Source organism: Triturus cristatus, chromosome 3_2, assembly GCF_964204655.1.
Source record: "Triturus cristatus chromosome 3_2, aTriCri1.1, whole genome shotgun sequence".
In the NCBI taxonomy this organism is placed as follows: Eukaryota; Metazoa; Chordata; class Amphibia; order Caudata; family Salamandridae; genus Triturus; species Triturus cristatus.
This window is the reverse complement of record NC_140584.1, coordinates 61,782,030-61,806,525: the sequence shown is the minus strand read 5'-3', so window position 1 is coordinate 61,806,525 and position 24,496 is coordinate 61,782,030. Positions and strand designations below refer to the sequence as shown.

Sequence of the window (24,496 nt, the reverse complement as noted above, 5' to 3'; positions counted from 1 at the left end):
AGCTTTTGGGAACGCTCCCGCAAAGACTTCAGATTCATGGCCCAGCAGTCACAGCACAACTTCGGGTCGTGGTCGCGCTCCAGGCACCAGAGGCACATGAGGTGCGGATCCATGAAGGACATCAATTTGTGACAGGAGTCATAAGGCTTGAAGCCGGTCCAACGATGGGACATCCCTCGTGCTACCAGTAGTCTAAGACTCAAAAAAGACGTCAACAAAAGTAAAAAAAAGTTTAGTCAAAAAAAGACTACGGGACAAGCTCTCTCTGGTTCTGCACTGGCTGGCGCGGAAAAAGAAAGAACTGACGTCAGCGCGCAGGGGCGGCGTCTAAGTAGACACCACAACATCATCCCAGCAACCACGACGCCGAACGCGGATTCAACTGACACCACCTACTGACAAGCAGGGGTACTGCTACCTAAAAATTCTTCGGATCCAGTCTGACGCATGGGGGTAATTCTAAGGTAAGGAGTCTTTAACTAGTTGTCTCTTTCAGATATCCCTGACCTTTGCAAATGAGCTGCAACCCCTTGGTGAACACACATGGGGCACTGGTAAGGCCGAAAGGTAGCACAGCAAACTGAGAAATGCAGATAGTGTCAGTGGGCCAGCATGACGGAGATGTTAAAAATAAGCATCCTGCAAGTTCAACACTTCCAGTCACTCTCCAGGGTCTAGGGCAGACAACACTTGTGCGAGTGTGAGCATTTTGAACTTCTCTTTTTTACAAGAAAAGTTAGAGAAGGTCCATATCCAGGATATGACAAAGTCCTCCATCCTTCTTCGGCTACAGAAAGTAGAGGGAATAACATCAACGGCCTACCTCTGATGCAGGCACCCTCTCTGTGGGTCCCATGACCAAGATAGCCTGCACTACTTGACGGAGCAAGGAAAGGCTTTTTCTTTTATTCACCTGATCGTAAGTCGGTGGCATAGGCGGTGGGGTTGTCACAAAGGGGAGGGAGTAGCCCCATTGGACTATCTGGAGTACCCAAAGGTCTGATGTGACTAACCACCAGTGGGGGAGGTGATGGCATATCCTCCCTCCCATTGGATGCCAATGAGGGTCTGAGGTTGGACCGAAGAGACTTGGAGGGAGTGGCTGCCGGGAAGGGGAAGACAGACTGACCCGACTACTGGCCGCCTGTGTCACTTGGTCTCTGGGACTCGCGCCCTCTGCCATGAAAAGTCTGGGAAGCCTGCTGGCCATGATGGCTGGGAGGGATGGTCACTATTGGAGACGAAAGGGGTGAAAGGCGAATTGGGGTTGGCGAGGGGCCATAGATAAGCCCATGGACCTGTCCGCAGCCCTGCTGTCCTTGAAGCGTTCTAGCACTGAATTTGCCTTCTCTCCAAAAAGGCGAGAGCCATCAAAAGGCATGTCCATGAGGAAAGCTTGGGCATCCCCTGAAAAGCCAGATGTTCTCAGTTAGGCATGGCGCCCAAAGCCACTGACCATGAAATCGCACCACCCAGCAAGTTGGCTGTGTCAAGTTTACAGCTGATGGTGATCTTGGCCGTATCTCTCTCTCTTCGGCAACAGCCTGAGAGAGTGCAGCCCGGGACTCCTACCCTGGGACCACATGAAGCGTTTGCACAACCGAATCCCATAGTGTATGGGAATAATGGCCCAAAAGGCACGTGGTGTTTAAGAACTTCAGTGCCATTCTCTTACCAAAAGTGTCCAGCCTCTTGGATTTCCTATCTGGTGGAGTGCTAGGGAACGCGCCACAATGGATAAGGGATGAGGAGTATTGGACCACCAAGTTCTCTGGGATGGAGTGCTAGGTGAAGAAAGTGGGATCCCCAGGAGCGGGGAGATGGCGGACGGCAATTGTCTTATTCACAGGAGCCCTTGTGACCAGGGCCCAAGTAGGACGTCTATAAGGGCTTTATTGAATGGAAGGAAGGGTTTTGAGGTGGTGACTCCCGGCTGAAGCACCTCCATCAAGACATCTACTGAAGGTTGGTTAAGATCAAGGACCTCAGCTGCCCTTCACACCACCATTGAAAACGAAGCTCCTTCCTCTGTAGCCACAGTAGGAGGGAAAACCAGGCCAGTGTCAGGTGAGGTGTCCAATCTACTGGCCTCACCCAGTTCCCTCATACTATTTGTTCTGTTCCTCAACTGGTTCATTTTGATAAGAGTCCAAAGACCCATCACAACCGTCTCCCTCAGCAGGCCTATCCATCAGATGAGGCACTGGCTCCACTCCAGGAAGAATGTCCTTGGTCAGCGCTGGACGCAGCATTGAGCGACGCCAATTCGACTCCATGTTGAGTCTGTAATAACAATGGGGACAGCACCGTATACTGCGCCGGGGGCTTCGGCACAGGAGCAGGCTCCAAAGAAGGTCTCGGTCTCGCCTGCAGCTTCACCCTGGTTCCACCCAGAGATGAGGCACATGTCCTCATAAAATTCCTTTAGTTGGGGGTGGGGGGGGGTTGTTTACTCTGGAAAGCTTTGGGAAGCGAGTAGCAGACCGGAGATCAGGCCCTGCCAACATGCAGGGCCTGGAGTGCCGACGGTCCCTCGTCTCGTTGGATGACTTCGACGGACGCTGAAGTTTAAGAGCGTTTGGACTTCTTCAACTTCTTGTGTTTGTGAGACTTACCTGACTTCCTCGATAACTTTCAATGTGATGATGAACATCGGGAGGTGCTCTGCGACCGTTCTTAGGACCTCCCATGTGAAAAAGACCTCAATCGTCACAAAGTCGACCAACATCGGGTGGTGAGGAGCTTGAGCAATTGCTCCAACGCCTTGTGGTGCATGGCATGGCAGTCCTCCCACGCCTTGGAGTCATATCCGGCTCCAGGAACCACAAACATACCAAGTGAGGGACTGTCACTGACATTTGCCTATGCAGGGCCTCACGTGATTTAAAACCAGCCGGTTTCTTTGGCGACATCCACACACCAGGAGATAAAAAACTCTAAAAGAGTCGACAAAAAGTCAAAAAAGACCAGTCAAAAAACAACTGAGGGGTAGCTCAGCCCCGATCAGCGCTATCTGGTGCAGAAAGGAAAGAACTGAGGTCAGTGTGCCGAAGTGGCACCTATATAGGTACCACATACCTCACTTTCAGCATGGACGCCACAGAGGGGAACAACGCCTGGCGCACAGGGGTACTGTTCTAAAATCCTCCGGATCCAGTCTGATGCCTGGGGATTTTCTAACGTAAGTAATCTGCAGCTAGAGGTCACTATCACTTAAAGCATGTCAGACAATCCCACTGCACAATTTTATTGCTGTTGGGCCTGCATTACATGAAGTTTGAACCTCTCAAAGTTCTTACATAAATAATGATAACATGTTTCAGGACTCGGTATGTTTGTAGATCCTTTATGTAGTGTACTTACATATTCATACCGAAAAAAATATAGTTAAGAAGCTCATAATATGCTTATTCCAATGTTCTTAACACCCTGGGAAAGTGAATTAAGCACTTAATGTATATGTCCATTCATTCTTTGTATGTTATCTTACACATAAGGCTTCTTCTAATTGAGAACTTCAATATACCAATTCAAAGGGCTTTGCCACCATGGCCGAGATCATTGAATCTGTTCTGACTTTCTGCTCCCCTAGACTGAGATAAACATTAGCCCTATTGTACTGGAAAAAATGCTCAACCATATAATTAGTCCTATTTGTGTCACTGTTAATAAACGGTTCCTTTGGATTGTTCCTGAAAAGGAGAGGGGAGAAAACGTAAAGATCGGGTTTAATATCACTACTGTTTGTACATGCACATTTCATTGAACGGGGAGGGGGGGGTCTGTACTATTCTCTCTTCTTCAAAAAATCAAGACAAATTCTCTTGTAAAAAATAAAAATCCAATAAATCGGAGCCAAAATACGATCGTCTTCCTTAATGTTTTTTGACAATACAAGAGAATAAATTGACAACTACATTTTATAGGAAAGACACCACTGCCAATGCGGTATTACCAACTCATTCCTGCCATCCGGTCCCTATAATTAATAGTAAAACCTATGTGGAACCTGCAGCATGAGTTTCAGGACTGAAGCAGATCAAATCACAGAGAGATACAATCTCTCCTTTCTGACAATATTAATTTAGAACATAACAATGATCTTCTAACTGATGAGAAGAATACTCATAATGTAGTCAGATTGATAAGTAATTATAGCACAAACGACTGGCTGATAAGAAAGATCATAAATATATAAGAACGTTAATTAAAATATTATTTGCTTACCACCACTTCCAAGTGGATTTTCTACCTGTAGCCGTTGTAAGTATTTTACATTTGAACATCATTTTTTTTTTAAAATCAAAAATCCACTTCAAAATGTTTATCAACTACTTGACAAGCGTTTTTGCCTTTGTGATCATGTATTTGTGTTTCAAGCTGCAGGAGCTTCCACAGCTGAAGGTGGCAACAGATGAACACTTTGAGCGATCGGGCATAACCGGGTCCGCGAAACGATTTCTGGTGATTCGGAAAAGTCCGAGCAATAAATGAAGAAGCTTTTAAATGCAGTGCTATCTTGTCATATTTGTTATGCTTCAAAGACAGAGGTCAAATGTCATGTTATGTCTTCTGACAAATTGCCATCTTACTCTTTCAAAATGAGGATTGGTGTTTAATATTCTTTCTCTGACTGCAAAATTAAGGGATTTTTAAAGTGAATTATGTGACAATCTTGCTAGGGTACAGGAAGTGTGAAAGGGAGGACTGTAGGACGTTGCTCTTTGCAACACACAACAAAACGTATATACCTGTAAGTGAACTGTATGCATTCAGAAGTTAGGAAAGAAAAAAGAAGCACATTTCATTTATAATTCTGAAGTATGGTGGAAACAGAGATTTTAACAGAATCATAATTATTCCGGACATTGCTGATGCACAAATGATAAATATTTTCACAAACCTGATTGTAGCACATTATCAGTTGTATGCTATGCAGTTTGATCAGTAAAACTGTACGTCTGTGCAAAAGTAGTGGTCATTTCCATGGAAAATGTGCTGCCTGTTAATTACAATGCGCAAATGTAGTGGTCATTTCCATGGAAAATGTGCTGCCTGTTAATTACAATGCGCAAATGTAGTGGTCATTTCCGTAGAAAATGTGCTGCAAGTAAATTACAATGCGGTTCCACGTGATGCTTTAGTTACATTCAAAAATTGCCCCAGCATTATGTCCTTTAAAGCTAAGTGGGTCGCAAAAGCTTATTGTTCACAAATTGGGTCCTAGATCTAAAAAATTGGGAAGCACTGCTCTAGATGAACAAGTACAATAAGAACAGAATGGACATGTGGCTCTTATAAAATTAGTAGCAGTAGCTTTTTCAAATGCTATTCCTCAAGGGGACAAGGAATTATTACTCTGCTGAAAGATAGCCAAATTAATTATTACATTTCAAAGTCTGCAACCTGTGGATTGAACAACGAGATGAGGCAGCCTTTCGGTATTTTTTATAATGTTTAAATTTAATCCATTCAAGAAATCATATTTTTATGAGCTGTATATTTAGTGAATGCACTTTTAAAAAAGCCCATGAGATGGTAATTTCGGATTTATTTTACATGCTAATTTCTTACACTTGTCTTCTTCTTTTCGTACACATCAGGTGGCATTTTTCAATTCAATTCAAAATACTTTATTCAGGTGGCATTTAATTAAATAAGGGCCCGATTTATAATTTGCAGGTCAGGCAGTTCCTCCGCCAAATTTTGAAATGGATACCGGCCACATGGAAATTTCTAGCATTCACAGGAACCGTCATCAAGGCAGTTCCTGTGAATGCATTTTTAACTTTGCCGTACGGATCCGCAAAAAATGACGGCGCCGTGGTGTGAAGTTTCCAAAGATTTTTTAATTTAAAAAACAAAACACCAAAGTGGGTTTTTCTTTTTGAAAATAAAAGAACAATGCACCCCCCCTACAAGAGAGTCATCTCCCAGCGAGGGGGTAATTTTTTGTTTTATACTGTCCCTTACTGCCAGGGTTATACTGGCGGTGACTGGCACCAAAAAAGGCTATATATCCGCAAATCAAAATTGGGCGGACGCTTACAGCCAATTTTCCGACCGCCCTTACTAAGTAGAGCTGTCGGAGACGTTTGGCTCCACCAAAGACGGAGTACTCGGCCGTGGCGGAACTATGATCTGTCCACTTCTAAATTTGGCAGGCGGATCATTATATTGGCTGTACGCCTACTCCGTTGCTTTTGACGATGGAGTATGCTCACTTCCAACATATACATTGGGTCCCAATTGTTAATTACATTAGATGAGTTCGAACCAGAGAAACTGGCCTGTGGACTAGACATATGTGTCTTAAAATCACCTAATTGAACAAATGGTTCTCTCGATATGTGTTTTTTTACACGGGTAAAAGTCAGCGCTCGTTTTCATGAACTTGCTCGGGTGAAACCCTGAAGGGAGAGTGTAACTGAAACAGGCAGTACTGGTGTGGAGTGTGATGCAACCTTTTAGTGAACATTTACCTGACAGAAAATACAAATGGTTTGAAACTTTTAATGAAGGAGAAAGACTGTAAAATGTGCCCCAGATTTGTGCAGGAGTGATTTGCTGAATTTGAAATAAAGACACGAGAGAATGGACGTAAATAGAAATATTAACTTCAATGAGTACAAAATAAAGTCAGAGCTCATATACAAACTAACAATCGAAATCGTAATAGTGTGCAGTACCCCACGTTGTGCACAGTTACACTAGGCACAAAGGAGTGCACACATAAATACCAAAATTATCAGGGGCTTATATGATGATGATGAAACATTCCAAAACATTTTACAACGCAGATTTAAACAGAATAAACATTCAAACAAGACGTTTGTGTGCAGACCAAAAATAGTCTCAATGTTGCCAAGCAGCTTTATAAAAATATTCTCCTTCAAACCCCAAAACATACACAACTGGTGTAGGCACCTCTGGCTCAGGAAAAGCAAGCAGGTTTTTCAAGGTCCCTTTTTACAATGCTGAAACCTGCAAGCCTCCTTGACCTGTATATCCAGTAATGACATTTGAACATGGGCTCTGTACGTGTCCTGATGAAGGGCTTCATTCTCCTCATGGACCAGTACGAACCCTCCATCATGGGAATGTCAGACCCTTAACTTGTCTCTCGTAGAGTTTGCTGGTACTGCACTCGAGCCTTGCAGACACCAAGGTGCCGCTTTTCATTGTGCAATTGGGATACTTCTCACGATTTAGTCACTGCACGTAAAGCGGCCTCCCCAGCGAGGGCATGTCCACACTATGCAGGGTTCTACTCCCTTCAAACTCTTCAAAAACTATAATCTGGAAGGGAAAACAAATGACAGTCAGTATATAGAAACAAATCCGACACTTTCTTACACGGTAATCAAGCCAGGTATTTTGGAGGCCATGATAAAAAGAGAAAACTCAATTTATCCCCTTTAAAAAAAGTCATCAAGACAGCAGCACATGGTCATCCATGTGCCTCATGGATATTCCATCACGTTATTCATTTACTCATTTACTGCAACAGCGCCATTGAGTCAAGGAGCCAGATGTTGAAACGTATTCAAACCACACCTACTCAGGATGGTTAACATCGTCAAACAGAAAACTGTACAATTATTACAAAAAAAGTCCACTGGATTCACGGATCTCTATCTCATTCTCCTCCTACAAACTAATTATGATTGATATTTCAATTGTTTTTAAGCAAACTGCTATTTCAGTTGAAAAACAATCGTAAAAGACACAAACACATTTTAGGCATAAAGACTCAAGCACAGTGCCATTAAAATAGGCATCCGTTTCAAAGATGGTATCAAAACCAGAGACTTTGCAAAAGGCAGCATTGGAGGGAAGGTGTAGTATGAAAGGTGCAATACTAGTTTGAAGCTCGGCGTGTCCACGTGTCCACTGACTTAGAGAATATGAGTGATGCCACATAACCAGGGCTGTCTACCTTCTGGGATTTCCATTGACCTTGAAGTAAAAGTTACTTACATTCGGTGACATAATATCTGGTAGAGACATAGTCTAGACTCAGATTCATTCACTTTTCAATTCTCCCCAGGTGCCAGTCTGGATCCAGAAATGTTTCAGCAGTACCTCTGTGTGACGGGGGACAGCGTAGTCAGCTCTGTGATGACATTGATTCCTGTGGACTCTGGGCATGCCGTCAGTGGAGCCATATAAGTCCCCTCTGGCATGCAGCCATCAGTTTCTTCTGTGAAACCTTCCACGCGGAGCCACTATAGAAACTGGTTGCGAAAACAATGTGCCAAAAACATCAAAAATCTTTCAAACATTAATAAAGAAGAAACATCAAATGGAATGTTGATACCAGACATGGATTTTGAAGAAAACCCTAAAAGAATCAACAAAGCACAGGGTTACGTAAAACCCTGTACCCTGGTGAATTACCATCATGTAAAGGAAGAAAACCTTACACTCTACAGACCATTCATCAATGGTAATGAGTAGCAAGCTAACAGCAAACAAAACCTATAAAAACAAAATCAAGCTGTTTAATGAATCGCACCATTACATGACATATTGATAATGCCAATACAAGGTATGATGATACCAAACAAAGACTTTCAAAGAAAGAACAAATAAATCAATACTGCCCACTGGTGTGCAATCCATTGTGAAAGAGAAAACACCCCCCACACTACCAGCCACCCACATTTGGAAATGGACGTTATGGCAATTTCTCAACAAAATCTATGTAGCCAGGCTAAGAGGTTTGTTGAGTCCCAACATAAGTTGAGACAGAGATCACCGGTATATAAAACCAGTACTGAAAAAGGGTATAACCCTTCATTCATAGGTCATTCACAGAGTGGGGAGTATGGGTAGGGAGTTAAGAATCTGTGGCTAGACTGTGTCTGTACCAGATATTACGTTACCAAAGGTAAATAACCTTTACATCTGATAGAAACATCTAGCTGCAGATTCCTTACATTTTGAATTAAATACCATAGCTATACCCCACTGTAGGAGGGTCTGCAAACTAATCCAAGAAAAGTTCTCAAAGAGAACCAGCTGATCACAACTCACAACCGACCAAATGTTCGTAGGAACAGCAGAACAAGAACTTGGCTCTTAATAGAATCCAAGATCACTGTCACAGAACATATAAATAAAAAAACAACCCTACAGGCCCGAGAGAATCGGCCCTTGAAGGGAAAGGGGGAAAAACCCATAAAGAACCACCTGTCAGTTAACAGACATTATCCTCTATCCCCAAAGGGAAAGAGAACTTGTTGGCCAAAAGGGGCGAGTGCAAGACAAAAGTCATGTAATCCGCATTCTTCACAAAAACAAAGAAATATCAGAGAAAGAACTGTTCTGATAAAATCCAAAAGTAGAACTCATTCCATTATACCAAGATGAATGGATACTACCTCCATGGTATAGAGCATTTTGTTTGAACAAAATGACCACTTGAAGGTTACATTATGCACTGAAAAGAGACTAAAATGGCACTGATAGGTTTGAATTTAATATCATCAATAATGCCAGCTGTAAAAAGGTTTTGCCACAAAACGTGTATCACCTGGACATAGAAATAATACATATAAAATTGTGTCACAATATTCTCAGAGTGTTCTGACAACACCCAGAGCATCACTGGACCGCATTTACTGCAGGACGGCAGGTATCTACAAAGCCTGCACTTGCATGGCCTTCAGTGTCATGATCCGAAAATCTGAACATGACTCCGAGCCGTGGACACACTCAAAATGCCAAGGCAAGCGAAAGAAGAAAAGGGAACGCACCTATTAGTGCAGTATCAAAACAGTAAATAAAGAAAAGATGAAACATTAAAAGGAAATATTATATAAAATGAATCCTTGTTAGCAACAAGCGCATGCAACAACAATTGTGATACAAAACACAATTTGATCACAAGTCCCCCATAAGAAGTAACATCCATGATTTCTGAAGATGAAAAGCCTATAGCACCTGGTATTCCCAAGCGGTCTCCCATACATGTACTAACCAGGCCCAACGCTGCTTAACTTCTGAGATCAGAAGAGATCAGGTGCTTTCAGGGTGGTATGGCAATAGGTACAAGCACTTTTAAAGCACAGAGGAAATAGATACATACTCAAAAAAACAGGTAATATATAACCTTTAGACAGATGCAAAAAGCATTGTGGGAGGATAATAAGAACGCTTCCTATGAAGCCTAAAAACTCCAACCATAAACAGTATGACCGAAAACAGGTAAGGAAACTTTAGCTAGAAGTCTCCATTGGATTGTTTCTGACGCTACATATCACACAGCTTAAGATACAGAGTTCTCCCAATCATGTCCTAGAAATTAACAAATGAATTAACTATCGTCTCCCACAGAGGAGAAGGCCACTAACTCATGTCTTCCAAAGAATACACCATAAACACTTAAGTTTACTCGTACAATTTTCCAAAAAGTGAAGCACATATAATAAAAATGTAGATATGCAGTTGGCTCAGAAAGAGAAACAACCTGCACCAAAAAACACATATTCCAAAAAGACTTCCAGGAAGAAGGAACCCCAAGAACGTGTATTCAAAAAAATACAAAGCATAGGCCCTGAATCCATCAGCGCCATAATAAATATGCACACCACAAGAGTAGTGAGGACACACTACGCTGATAAATGAGTAAAGACCTCAGCGTCCCTATAAACCAGACTTACCCCTGACATACCAACATGTCCCTATGAGAGACAACAAAAGGTCAAAACCATGCGCATTTTGTCATACTGAACTGTTTCAAAGAAGCGTGCATCAGAAAGTCTTCCCTACAAGGAGACAATAACCTCTTGAGCACAAAGCTGATCCTCAGAGGCCAAGGGACAAAGGGAAAGCTCCCTCGGTTATCTAAACCAATCCTTAACAAGGAACAAAAAAATGATACTGAGAACAAAACATCTGCTCTCGCAGGACACCAAGTGGTCAAACCAACAATGGACATGTAAAATGCCCTAACAAAGCTTACTTGCTTATAAAGAAATAGTGCATCTCAAGTATAAAGACAAATTACCCAGTAACAATCAACGAAAAGCTATGATTCTGAAGACCTCTGTCAGTCACTCTAGCGTCTTCACGCTGGTTAAGCTTGACTCCTAAAAGGTGGGCACCATCAAATGGCAAGTCAACCGGACAGCCTCTGAGAAACCCAAAGTTGCCAACCAAGCTAGACGCCTTTATGCCACTGCTGATGTCATCGCTCGACCCACAGAGTCTGTCGTGTCCATACCACACCTTATGGTAAGCCTAGCAGCCTGCTGACCATCTTTAATCAAATCACCAATCTCAAAGCGGAGGTTATCCGGAAGAGATGATAACACCATCTGTTGCGAATCCCATAAAGCATGTGAATATCGCCCTAGCACTCAAGATGTATTTATGGATCTCAAGGCTGAGCTTGCCGAAGAGAAGAAGTGTTTACCACATGCATCACGACTCCTAGACTCCTATCCCACTGGAGTTTAAGGAACAGAATCTACATCCCGTGAAGAAGTTGCAACCTGAGTCGCCAAGTTACAGGTAGAAGGGTGTCTATGAAGAAAAACTGGATCTCCAGGTGTAGGTAGGTGTCTACGTGCAATATCTTGGTCCACTGAGGCCTGGCCCAAGTACCCAATAAAATATCAAAATGGGCCTCTACAAACGGATGAACAGGTTCTTCCCTAGCCTGTTCCTGAAAAAGGAACTTAATCAAAGAGTCTGTTGACCTGTGCACCGTAGGAAGTGAGAAGTTTAAAATTGTAGCCACTTTCCTTATCGTATCTGCAAAGGAGGAACTTGCCTCCGTAACAAGGCCAGGGGGAGAAAGCTACCTTGAAGCTGGTGAATACTCCAGGCCACTAGCCTTCCCCAGAGCAGTGTTAGAATAACAATTATGCTTTTATATTGTTTTAACGTAAGTTAGCATTCGCGGCGCCATTTTGTGTACCGGCGCCATTTTGTTTTGTGATCAAAACCAATTCTCCACCATTTCCGAGAAACAATTATGCTCCAAAAAGAAGTGAACAATCTTATGCAGATAGACGGAGGTATTTTTTAGACTTCTTCCCTCCTTACTGTTTCTCTCCCTGACGCTGAGACAAGGAGTGCTCCTAAATTAATCTACTATGCTTTATCGATCTTTTGTTATCCTGATGTGTTTGCTTAGCTCATGCTAAAAGGAGGGTCTGTTAGAATAAAAATCATGCTTTCCTATTGTTACGTAAGTTAGCATTCGCGGAGCCAATTTGTGTACCGGCGCCATTTTGTATAATGATCAAAACTAATTCTCCACCATTTCTGAGAAACAACCTTTTCTTGGTTATGTTTCTCCGGTGCGGAGTTCTGCCACACCAATGAATGCCCTGTTCTTATTAACGCATAACTTTCCTCTAGATGTAAGCCCTCTCCTACTTGTCTTGTGGCGGGCACAGGCAAGAATGACCTTGACTGATGGATAATGTGTGCCCGGCTTCAGAACTGAAACGTACTCCTTTGTAATTTACTGTCCCGCTGCGTCTCTATGGAAAATTCCATGGTGGGCGTGTTTTCATTGATTCTGAGATGTACATAATGTATTGTTATGCTTGCTGAATTCAGACTCTCTCTGCAGCACTCTTAGCGACTGGGCAGACAGGGCTCCGCTCTGAGCAAACTTTGAATAAACTGTTATTGGTTTGTATTCTCTACTGTCTGACCGACTCTTCATTTCGTAGAATGCAGAGTGGTGGTCGTGAGTGACCCGAATCGGGCCGCTTCCTTCAGTTGGCAACCGAACAGGGACTCCTTCAAGTGAGTGGCTTTTTCCCTTCCGCAGACAAGGGGGGAGGTCAGGGCTATTGTCGAGTCGGATCGGGGATCCCTGCATGAAGATTTTCTGATGCCCGCAGCTGCCCCGTCTGTCTGGCCTGTCGGTGCATTGTCCAGTGGTCATCCCGACTGGAGTCGTGAACGGCGAAACCCTTGGATTTGACCGTTGGGTCTGAAGAGTCGGCAGTGGAGAATAGATTTGTTTTGACCTGCATACATCAGGTGAGTTTGTTTTTGTTCTTTGTGGCTATGGTACCATTTTGGTTTGTATTTGGTATGGTCTAAAGATCATCTTTGGGACGAAAATAAGTGCAATTGTTTTGCTGGGCATAGATTAGTGAGTCTGTTCTCTTTTGAAAATGCCTAGCTTTAGTAAAATATTTGCTTTGTGTTGTCATTGTTGCTCTACTGATTGGACGAAAGTTAGCCGGCACCTCCAGAAGACACTCTGAATTTTGATATGTATGTGAAGCATGGTCTTGGCCCTATTATGTTTAGTACATTATGGCAAAAATATATAAGGGACAATGCAGAATTGCAGTGGCTGTTGACAGGCACTTTCAACAAACAGAAGATTGAGTATTTACAAGAACAGTTGTTTAGGAACAGAAGTAGACAGTCTATGTTTGATTCCCTGAGAACGTGGCAAAAAGCAGCTGAGCAGAGATGAATGAAAGCAGAGAAAGAGGCCCGGACACGGAGAATGCAGATGTTAACTCAGAAGGCCGTAGCATATGACGGGGATAAGCAGGAGAAGGGTATTGAATGTGAGGATAGAAGGTTTCGATTACAGATTGATAAATCATATGTGGCTCAGGACGAAGATGACACCTTTGTGGAAGAATTGTTGGATGCCCGACCCCTGCCCCTATCTGCCCCGCAGAGAATATATCCTACTGTTCCATTGCCCTCACAGCCACCCGTCACAGTTGCGTTTACTGTCCCTGTGTCCACTGCTGTCACGTCAATGGCTGTGGCTCCAGTATACGGAGAAAAGGTGCCCCCTGTTTACTTTTACGTCCAAGAGGAGGGGGAAATAACAAATAGCATGAAACAAACCTCTTATCTGATCTATTTCATGTTAACATTGGCAATTGCTCAAAAACTACATTTCCCCATAAACAAAGTCTTATCACATATACTTTTTCTTATGATTTTATTATTTGTTTTTTAATGTCTGTTGGACCTGGCCCTTCTGGCAGGTTCACCCCTAAACTTTTTGCATTTATCCTGCCCTTTTTCCCTATGTAGTGTTAGTAGTTTTAGGCCTATAGACACTTTAGCACTGTGTCCCAGTATAAAGTGCGTGCGCTCTGTGTTACATTTAGTGAGACTGGCCTGCCCTCCCATAGGAATGCATGGGGGATATGTGTGTCCATGGTGGTTCCGGATGTGAGAGGAGTGCAGGGGCGAGTTTGGTATGTGCAAACTCGTGAGAATAAATGCTGTGCAATGGTGTGCGCAGAATTATTGTGACTGGTGGAGAAGTGCCACTTCTAGAAGTTGGCATGTCTGTCTGCTGTGTGATGTGAATTGCCTGTCTGGCTTGTGATTGACAGGAGCTGAGAGGGCTGGGGAATTCCAGGAGCCAGGATGAGTCTGCCCGGTGGTGAATGGAGAGATATGCATGTAGATGGGAGGAAGGAGTTGCACCTGGGACCTGAATGGGGCTGGGCCTTCCCTTCACAATGCTGGCTCCACCTCCTGTGGTGCGTCTGATGTCCCTGGCCTATCCTGTGATTAGAGAGGGGAGCTGAGCAAAACAAAGTGCTCCTGAACCAGTTGTATCTGGTTCTCCCATTGCCTGCACTTTGAGACAAAGGAAAATGTAGTATAAAAGAAGGGGCTGTGACCCCATGAAAATGTTCTTATTGGTGGACTTGAATCTACCAGGGGCGTGCTGCTGCTGGGGCTCAGGGGAAGGCTTGCCTCCCTGGGCCCTACCCTGCCCCTGAATGCCTGGAGGACTTTCCCTTGCTGGGAGCTGCTTTGCTCCATCTTTTGATGCCCAGGACTTCTTGGACCTTTTTGGTGGCTTTTCCTTTACTAAGGCTTGTTACAGCCTGCCAAGCGCCCCGGGAGTGCATGGGGGCCTCGCAGCACGGCGCTGCACGAAGAGCGAGAGAGGGAATCCCCAGCGTAGGGATTCCCCCATGATGCCGGCCTAGTGGGTGCCCACCCCGCTTATTTTTATATTTACTGCGTGTGCCCACCCCGCGTTTCTCTAATTCTGCGGGTGCCCACCCCGCCTACTGGTGCCTTTGACTTCGACTTGCGGGTGCCCACCCCGCTTATTTTTATCTTAAATTGCGCGGGTGCCCACCCCGCGAATTTGCTGGTACTAGGTTGAGCGGGTGCCCACCCCGCTTGCTATTTTTGCTTGTTACGTACTGAGGGAGCCTACCCCTCATTGCCCCCGAGATCGCCGCCGCCGTCTGCGGCCCGTCTGGTTGTGGGCGGGGCCGCCAGACAGAAACGGAAGTAGCCGGCGCAACGCTGACGTGGGGCTTAAGTTATGTTTCTCCGGTCAAACAGTAGAGAATACAAACCAATAACAGTTTATTCAAAGTTTGCTCAGAGCGGAGCACTGTCTGCCCAGTCGCTAAGAGTGCTGCAGAGAGAGTCTGAATTCAGCAAGCATAACAATACATTATGTACATCTCAGAATCAATGAAGACACGCCCACCATGGAATTTTCCATAGAGACGCAGCGGGACAGTAAATTACAAAGGAGTACGTTTCAGTTCTGAAGCCGGGCACACATTATCCATCAGTCAAGGTCATTCTTGCCTGTGCCCGCCACAAGACAAGTAGGAGAGGGCTTACATCTAGAGGAAAGTTATGCGTTAATAAGAACAGGGCATTCATTGGTGTGGCAGAACTCCGCACCGGAGAAACATAACCAAGAAAAGGTTGTTTCTCAGAAATGGTGGAGAATTAGTTTTGATCATTATACAAAATGGCGCCGGTACACAAATTGGCGCCGCGAATGCTAACTTACGTAACAATAGGAAAGCATGATTTTTATTCTAACAGACCCTCCTTTTAGCATGAGCTAAGCAAACACATCAGGATAACAAAAGATCGATAAAGCATAGTAGATTAATTTAGGAGCACTCCTTGTCCCAGCGTCAGGGAGAGAAACAGTAAGGAGGGAAGAAGTCTAAAAAATACCTCCGTCTATCTGCATAAGATTGTTCACTTCTTTTTGGAGCATAATTGTTTCTCGGAAATGGTGGAGAATTGGTTTTGATCACAAAACAAAATGGCGCCGGTACACAAAATGGCACCGCGAATGCTAACTTACGTAAAAACAATATAAAAGCATAATTGTTATTCTAACACTGCTCTGGGGAAGGCTAGTGGCCTGGATTCTTCACCAGCTTCAAGGTAGCTTTCTCCCCCTGGCCTTGTTACGGAGGCAAGTTACTGGTTGTGTTCTCTGTCTATGATAAGTTCTACATTTACTAAGTTCACTTTGTGATGGTACTGACAGTGGTCCAGTTGGCCCTGTCAGGTGTAAATAATCCCTTGTAAATATGACCTAGTGCCAGGTGGCACCCTGTATAATATGTGCTAACTATTCTAATGTGTTATGATAATACAAAGGCTATTTGTATATATAACCTTGTGTAGAGTTTCTTTTGTGGTGGGCCTGGAATGTTGTTGCTGGGTGCGTGTGCAAATGCTTCACACATTGCCTCCGGGATAAGCCTGACTGCTCGTGCCAAGCTACCAAGGGGGTGAGCAGGGGTTATCTTTGGAGTGTAATTTCCTTGCCCTGACTAGAGTGGTGGTTTCTGCCTGGCTTTGGCGCACGCCTTAACCAGCCAGAAATCCCATTTCTAACAATGTCTAATAGCACAAAAAAATAGATGAATTTGTGAATATTTGTAAATGTTTTTTATGATTATATGAGCACAAGAAAAAGATTATAATTATATGCAAAAAAAGAAAAAGCATGAGTGTTTGAATAAATAATAAAATCATAAGAAAAATTATATGTGATAAGACTTTGTTTATCGGGTAAATATCGTTTTTGAGCAATTGCCAATGTTAAAATGAAATAGGTCAGATAAGTGGTTTGGGTCATGCTATTTGTGGCTTTGGCTCCTCCTCCTTCCCCTCTTTCTTTTGTTTCTTTGACGTCTGTGGCAACTGTGACTGTTAGAACTCCTGCTGCACCTATTGCTTCGGCATCCCTTTCGCCAACTCTTTCCCCAGGGACACAACCACCAGCGACGGTAGTGCCTGTTACTACTGTTGCCTCACCCACTGTGGTTTTTCATCCTCTGACATTAGTGAGAAGTGGAACGCCGGTGTGTGGATTTGAGGATAGGGATTGAACAAAGTTTAAGGAGCGTATGGGACCGTTAGTGAGGTCTGATGTGGGAGATGACGAGAAACAAGCAATAGCTAATCAGGCTGTGCAGTGGGCCCATAATCCTATTTAAAGTGTAGAGGATGATTGGGCGACTATGAGAAATTTTGAGCCTTTTATACAACAGCATGCCCATAAACATGTGTCAGCTACTTTGATTGGTCTTTGGCAACAGTACTTTGGAGCGAGGTGCCTCAAATTTTATATGACATTAGAGACCGAGTGTATATTAGTGAATTGGGGCCAGAGCAAGTCTTTGCTAATGTTACGACAATCATAGCTTACAGGGGCAGACTGCATGAGAAGAGCCCGAAGTTGGTATCCCAGTTTCCGATAAGAGAGGTTCATCCTATCTATCACCCCGAGATTCCAGAGTTAACGGATGGACGAGGTAATGTGACTCGAGCGGCAGTAGCAGCCCGATTTCAAGAACAATGGGTTTATACTCCATGGAAAAGGAAAAGGAGTGAGGTTTTTTCCCTTAAAACCCATTTGCCTGATCCTAGAAAGTATCCTACCGCTTATTATAAGGAGTTGACTGAGGCTGCTTCTTCGACGGTAATCACTCTTGCTGATATTGAAATGTTTTTTGGTCTTCTTGTTCCGGTTGATATTTGGAAGCAAGTCCATACTCAAGATCATGTTCCAGAGCTGGGTGGTCAACTTGGGATCAAATTAAGGCATTGGACCAGGAAAGAAAGCCAGGTGATAAGCCTTGGGCAGAGATACTTGCTTTGCCTGGCCGCATCATTACATACATGCATTCTCTTATTCCCCCAAGAAAAGTGGACTGGGATAAATTGTCAGCTTGTCGACAGAAGAAAGATGAGTGTGTCTGATTTCTTTACTCGATTTACTGCAGTGGGCAGAATTTGTCTATTGAGGGAGGTTTGTTAATAGATTTGTCTCTAATTTGGTTCCCCAAATTGCGACTCAGTTGCAGGCTTCTGAAAGCACCTGGCCCACCTCTTCCTCCTCTGTTATTTTGAATATCGCTCAATACTATGAGTATAGGGATAATGAGGAAATAGAGAGAGGATAGAGAAGAGGCATAAGGATTTAAAAACGAATGTGTTGTTACAGCAGGCTTTTAGAGGGAATCCGAGAGGACGTGGTGGTCCTGCCCGACAGCTGCCACGCACTAGTAGGCAGCCAACAACTACGCCTTTGGGTCTGAATCAGTGTGCGTATTGTAAGGAGGAGGGACATTGGCGTAGTGAGTGTCCTGTGCTTTTGCAGAAGGTAGCAGCCCCCAGAGGATGGGGTTCTCATGGTCGGGGTCGTGGAGCTGGTGGGGCTGATAGCGCACAGGGTGCTGCTGCCTCACAGGGTTGTTCTGATAATGAATATGCTACTTACCAGTATGCATCTGTTCTTGGCATGTAGGGCTGCTGACATTCATATCTGTGCATAGATCGCCGCCTAGTGTTGGGTCCGGATGTTTGCACGTTGTTGTCCTGGAAGAGTCTTCGAAGTATCCTTGGATAGGTGACTCCTCCCCTGGACTACAGTGCGCATGGGCATCCTCTCCATCCTCAGATTGTTTTTCGCCATTGTGGCAGTGATGGAGTAGATACAGAAAGTGATGACCATGCTTGCAGTAATTCTGAGAGCTGCAGCTGCGACAGGCGCCGGGGAGGAGGGAGGGCGATATGAATGTCAGCAGCCCTACATGCCAAGAACAGATGCATACTGGTAAGTAGCATATTCAGTTCGAGGCATGTGGGCTGCTGAATTCATATCTGTGCATAGAATACATAGCAGTGCCCTCTATTGGCGGCGGCTACCCGTGCCAGCTGCAGCGGTCTGAAAAAGTGTTTTGAGAACAGCCTGTCCTACAGCTGCCTGCTGTTTTGACTGCACATCTACGCAATAGTGTTTTGTAAATGTGTGTGTAGTGGACCATGTGGCTGCTCTGCATATATCATGCAGGGGAATATTTCCCAGGAAGGCCATGGAAGCCCCCAACTTACGTGTTGAGTGGGCTCGTGGTGGAATAGTTAATGTGCGTTTTGCTTTTTGATAACAGATTTGAATACACTTAACTATCCATCTGGCTATCCCTGCTTTGGAGATGGCGTTACCTTTGTGGTGTGGGGCAAAGGCAACGAACAGTTGTTTTGTCTTCCTGAAGGGTTTAGTCCTATCGATGTAGTACATGAGGGCCCTCCGTACATCTAGTGTATGTAGTGCCCTTTCTGCAACAGTTTGTGGGTTTTGGAAGAAAACTGGCAGTTCAATAGTTTGATTCATGTGGAACTGCGATATTACTTTGGGCATGAATTTGGGGTTGGTACGTAGTACGACCCTGTTGGTGTGAACCTGTATAAATGGCTCTTGAACGGTTAGTGCCTGGAGTTCACTAACTCTTCTTAGGGAAGTGATCGCTACAAGGAAGGCCACTTTCCAGGTAAGGAATTGAATCTCGCATGAGTGTAGAGGTTCAAAGGGTGGACCCATCAGGCGTGTGAGGACCAAGTTGAGGTTCCACATTGGAGCCGGTGGGTGGCTTGGGGGAATGACTCGTTTGAGTCCTTCCAAGAATGCTTTGATGGCAGGCACTCTGAATAGAGAGAGGTGCTGCCTGGTTTGCAGATAGGCTGAGATTGCGGTCAAATGGACACGTATAGAGGTGTACGCCAGATTGCATCGATATAGGTGTAAGAGATAACAGATGATGTTTTGGATGGATGCGTCCAGCGGGTTGATGTCATTATTACCGCAATAAATGATGAACCTTTTCCATTTGGCTGCATAGCAAGCTCTGGTAGTGGGTCTCCTGGCCTCCTTGATGATGTCCATACAGTCAGGTGGCAGGTTGAGATAGCCAAACTCTAGGACTTCAGGAGCCAGATCGCCAGATTCAGCTGTTGCGGATCTGGGTGCTGAACCTCTCCATGGTTCTGCGTCAAATGCGCGGGTTTGATCCGCAGCCTTTGATGCGGCACCACGGAAAGTTCGAGGAAGGTGGTGTACCACGGCTGGCGTGCCCACGTGGGAGCAACTAGGACGAGTGTCAGGGAGTGTTGTCGGAGTTTGCGGGCCACTAGCGGTATCAATGGCGCTGGGGGAAAAGCGTATGCAAATCTGCCGGACCAGTTCATCCATATCGCATTGCCCTGCGACTGCGGATGTGGGAATCTGGCGGCGAAGCTTTGGCATTTTGCGTTTTCGCTTGTCGCGAATAGGTCTATCTCCGGATGACCCCACTGCTGGAAGTACGGTTGGAGTACTGATGGGTGTAACTCCCACTCGTGCATCTGGTGGCTGTGTCTGCTGAGCAGATCCGCCATCTGGTTGTCCTTGCCAGGGAGGTGTTCCGCCATGAGGAACATGTTCCTTTGAATGGCCCACTTCCACATGCTCTGAGCCAGATGAGACAACTGTGGAGAGTGTGTTCCTCCTTGTTTCTGTATGTAGTACATTGCGGTCATGTTGTCCGTCCGGATCAACACGACCTTGTTGCATAGATGTACTTTGAATGCCTTCATGGCTAGGAAGATTGCCATCAATTCCAGAAGGTTGATGTGCAATTTCTTTTGTTGTGTTGTCCATAGTCCTTGCACTGTGTAGTGGAGTACATGAGCTCCCCATCCCTGGAGAGACGCGTCCGCTGTCAGTACTATCTGTGGGACAGGCTCTTGGAATGGTCGGCCCTTGCAAAGGTTTTGTGGATTCCACCAATGCAGAGAGTTGTATGCCCGACCGCTCACCAACACTAGGTCCTTTAACTGTCCTTGAGCCTGATTCCACTGACGTGCTAGGCACTCCTGAAGTGGGCGCATATGTAATCTCGCGTGCGGGACTATGAAGATGCAGGAGGCCATCATGCCTATCAACTGCATAAACACTCGCGCTGGAAGTGAGTGATTGGGTTTGAATTTGGAGATCAGCAGTTGTATGCTGTTGATCCTCACTAAATTTGGCTGAGCTGTGGCCGCCAGAGTGTCTATAGTCGCACCTAGGTACGGTTGTACGTGTGCGGGCTGGAGATGGGACTTTGGATAATTTAGTGAGAATCCCAGACTGTGAAGAAGGTGAATGGTGCGGGACATGTGGCTTGCACATTGCTGGGCTGACTTCGCTTGAACGAGCCAGTCGTCTAGGTAGGGGTAGACGTGTATATGCTGCCTCCGTAGATGTGCTGCCACCGTAGCTAGGCACTTCGTGAAAACCCTGGGCGCTGTTGTCACGCCGAAGGGAAGGACTTTGAACTGATAGTGCTGCCCCTGAACAGTGAACCTGAGGTATTTTTTGTGTGAGGGGTGGATGGGTATGTGAAAGTACGCATCCTTGAGGTCCAGTGTGGCTAGGAAGTCTCCCTGCTTGAGAAGCGGAAGGACTTGCTGTAGAGTGAGCATGTGAAAGTGCTCTGAAAGAATGTACTGGTTCAGGGGTCTCAGGTCTAATATAGGTCTGAGCGACCCGTCCTTTTTTGGAATTAAGAAGTAGAGGGAGTACACTCCCGTACCCTGCTCGTGGATGGGTACGACCTCTATAGCGCCTTTTAGAAGCATACTTTGCACTTCTTGCTGTAAGAGCGTTAAGTGCTCTGAGGACATAGGACGGCTTCTTGGTGGTATTGTGGGTGGAGTGGAGGTTAACTCCAGACAGTAACCGTATTTTACAATATCTTTGACCCACCTGTCCGTGGTGATGGAATTCCACGTGGACAGGAACCTTTGTAGCCTTCCCCCGACAGGTGTTATGTGGTCGGGAGGAAGGGAGAGGGCGTCACTGCTTGTTCTTGGGGGAGGACCTGGTGTTGCCGTAGCCGCGTCCTCTGCCCTTTGTGCTGGAGCCACAATATCCACCTCGGGTGTTTTTATCATAGGTGGTCTGTGTATTGCCTTTGTTATATGTTTGTTGTGACCCCTGTCCTCTACCTGCTCCCTTGTTTCCGGGGCGACGAAAGGAGCCGCTCCGAAAGGACTGAGTTTGTAGGGCGCCCATAGACTTTGCAGTGTCCGTGTCCTTTTTTATCTTTTCAAGGGTGGTGTCAACCTCTGGCCCGAATAAATAGTCGGGGTTGACGGGCTGGTTCAGTATATTGTTTTGTACCTCAGGCTTGAATCCTGAGATCCGTAGCCAGGCATGTCGTCGCAACATGACGCTTGTGTTTATGGCTCTGGCAGCCGTGTCTGCAGCATCTAGTGCGCATTTGATGGAAGCGTTTGTTAGTAGCTGTCCTTCTCTGATGAGCATTTCTGCGCCTTCCTTGAACTGGTCAGGGAGATGTTGGAATATTTGCTCCAGTGTGTCATAGTGCGCTCTATCATAGCGAGCAAGGAGCGCTTGAGTGTTGGCTATGCGCCATATGTTGGCAGCTTGGGCGGCAACTCGCTTGCCAGAGGTTTCTAACACCTTGGACTCTTTGTCCGGGGGAGGAGCGTCACCTGTTGTTTGCGAGTGTGCCCTCTTGCGTGCATTCGCTACGACGATGGAGTCGAGTGGTAATTGTCCTCTGATGTAAGTAGGATCCCCAGGTGCTGATCTGTATTTTTTATCAATCCTGGGGTTTATCACTCGTGCCCTGGTGGGTTCTTTGAAAATGTCCTTGGCTGGTTTGAGGACCCCCTTCAACATTGGCAGAGTCTTTACATGTCTTTCTGAGGATGCAAAGGTGTCCATTAGAAAGTCATCTTCGATGGTATCAGAGTGAAGCTGTACCCCATGGTTATTTGCAGCACGTTCGATAAGAGCGTTGAACGCCGCAGTATCCTCCGTAGGAGATGTTTTTGCCCCATAGAGTTGTTGGTCCTGTGCATCGAGAGGTGCACTGGGGTCTGCTGGGTCGCCCCAAGTTTGATCAGGGTCCTGCTGGTCATCAGGGTCCGTGTCTACATGGTAGGGGACTTGGTCATCCATGTAGTCCTCCAATGCATCTGTATCGGAGCGTGTGGGGGAGAACCGGTGTGGATCCTGGTAGGATGAATGGAAGGGTTCATAAAGGAGAGGTTCCGATTCTGCAGGCAACTTCCTTTTTAGTGGGATCCTGAAAGGGTCCAATGGCGGCTCCGAAGTTATCCTTCGGTCGTGGAGAATCATCCTGCCAGTGTCGGCGTCGATGATACGTGCCGGAGACGTCTCCGCAGGTGTGACCGTAGGTTGGGTGACCCGTGTCCTGAGTTGGAACATTTTTGGGATTGTTGACGGAGGCAAGCCGAAGGTAATGTTGGCCGGCACCGAAGAGGCTGCTGGAGCTCCGATCGAACCGGAACCCGACGTGTCCTGGAGGACAGCTGTGGTTTTGCTGCCTTGCGCCAAACCAGGTCGTACTTGGGGCGCCTTCGAGGCTTTGGCACCGGCCAGGCTCGTAGAGGCGGCCGTGGATTTTTTCGGCGCCGGCGGTTCATCGAGTCGAGGTGCAGAGATCACCGTCGAAGTCTTCGATACCTGAGGCTTAGGTGTCGTCGAGGGAGCGATGCGAGACACAGCAGGCGGTACGGCCCTTGGTGTCGTTGGTGCCGGTAGCCGAGCAGGTTTGTCGGTGCCGATGGCTTTTTTCCGTTTGTCGACTCCAACGTCGCCCGCTTCAAGTTCGGCACCGAAGTCCCTCTTGGTGCGGTCGGTGCCGACGCGGGGCGCTGGGGTCGAAGGCCTCGATCCGACCAGCGCCACTTTCAGTTTCGGTTTCGGTGGAACCGGAGCAGCTTTCGGTTTCGGTTTTGTGGTAGGGAAACCAGCCTGTTTATGTAGTAATGGCTGCCGCTGAACGTCCGAGGCCGGGCCCGAGGGCGGGGCCGAAGAACTGCGGGATGGGTCTCGGGTAAGGCCCGAAGGCGATCCCTCGACCGGAGCCATAGGCTGTGGCACTGGTGTTTGAACGGTTTGAACAGGTAGGCCTTGTTCATCATTGGAGCTACTTTCTTCGGCCCCTAAGGCCTCCTCGTCGTCTCCTACCTCGGTGTCGTCTTCACCTCTGTGGAAGAGTGACTCGTCTACCTCGTCCGATCCGGGTTCGTGTTCGGAAACGGGACTGGAGGGCAAGACTTCTAATTCCTCGACGTCTTCGGCCTCGTCGAAGATGTCTGTTGGGGCCGGTGCCGCGTGCTGCGCCTCAAGTCTCGCCGCTCGGCGATTCCGCAGAGTCTTCTTGGAACGGAACCGGGCACAGGCCATGCATGTCGATTCGTCGTGGTCCGGCGAAAGGCATTTGTTGCACACCGGATGGACGTCGATGTGTGGGTACTTCGCATTGCATACCGGACACCTTTTGAATGGCGTCCTCGATTCCATCGTCGAAGTAGTCGATGGACAGGTAAATGCGAAAAAAGTCGGTGCTGAAAGTTAGTAAACTAACAGGATTGTATCGAAACCCGATCG

At 46.0% G+C, this 24,496-nt stretch overlaps 1 protein-coding gene and 1 pseudogene across 2 annotated transcripts in view; both read right to left on the bottom strand.

Annotated features, from left to right (window-relative positions):
* Positions 1–6,498: 6,498 nt before the first annotated feature.
* The window catches only part of GLB1L2 (galactosidase beta 1 like 2), a 1,021,913-nt gene continuing 1,003,915 nt past the window's right edge, over positions 6,499–24,496 (bottom strand). For both annotated transcript variants that reach the window (XM_085647243.1, XM_085647244.1), the window contains exon 19: positions 6,499–7,299. In XM_085647243.1, the coding sequence (XP_085503369.1) occupies positions 7,213–7,299 (87 nt within the window). In that variant the 3' untranslated portion in view covers positions 6,499–7,212. The remainder of the gene's footprint in view (positions 7,300–24,496) is intronic.
* Positions 9,937–10,055, bottom strand: LOC146856806 (5S ribosomal RNA; annotated as a pseudogene).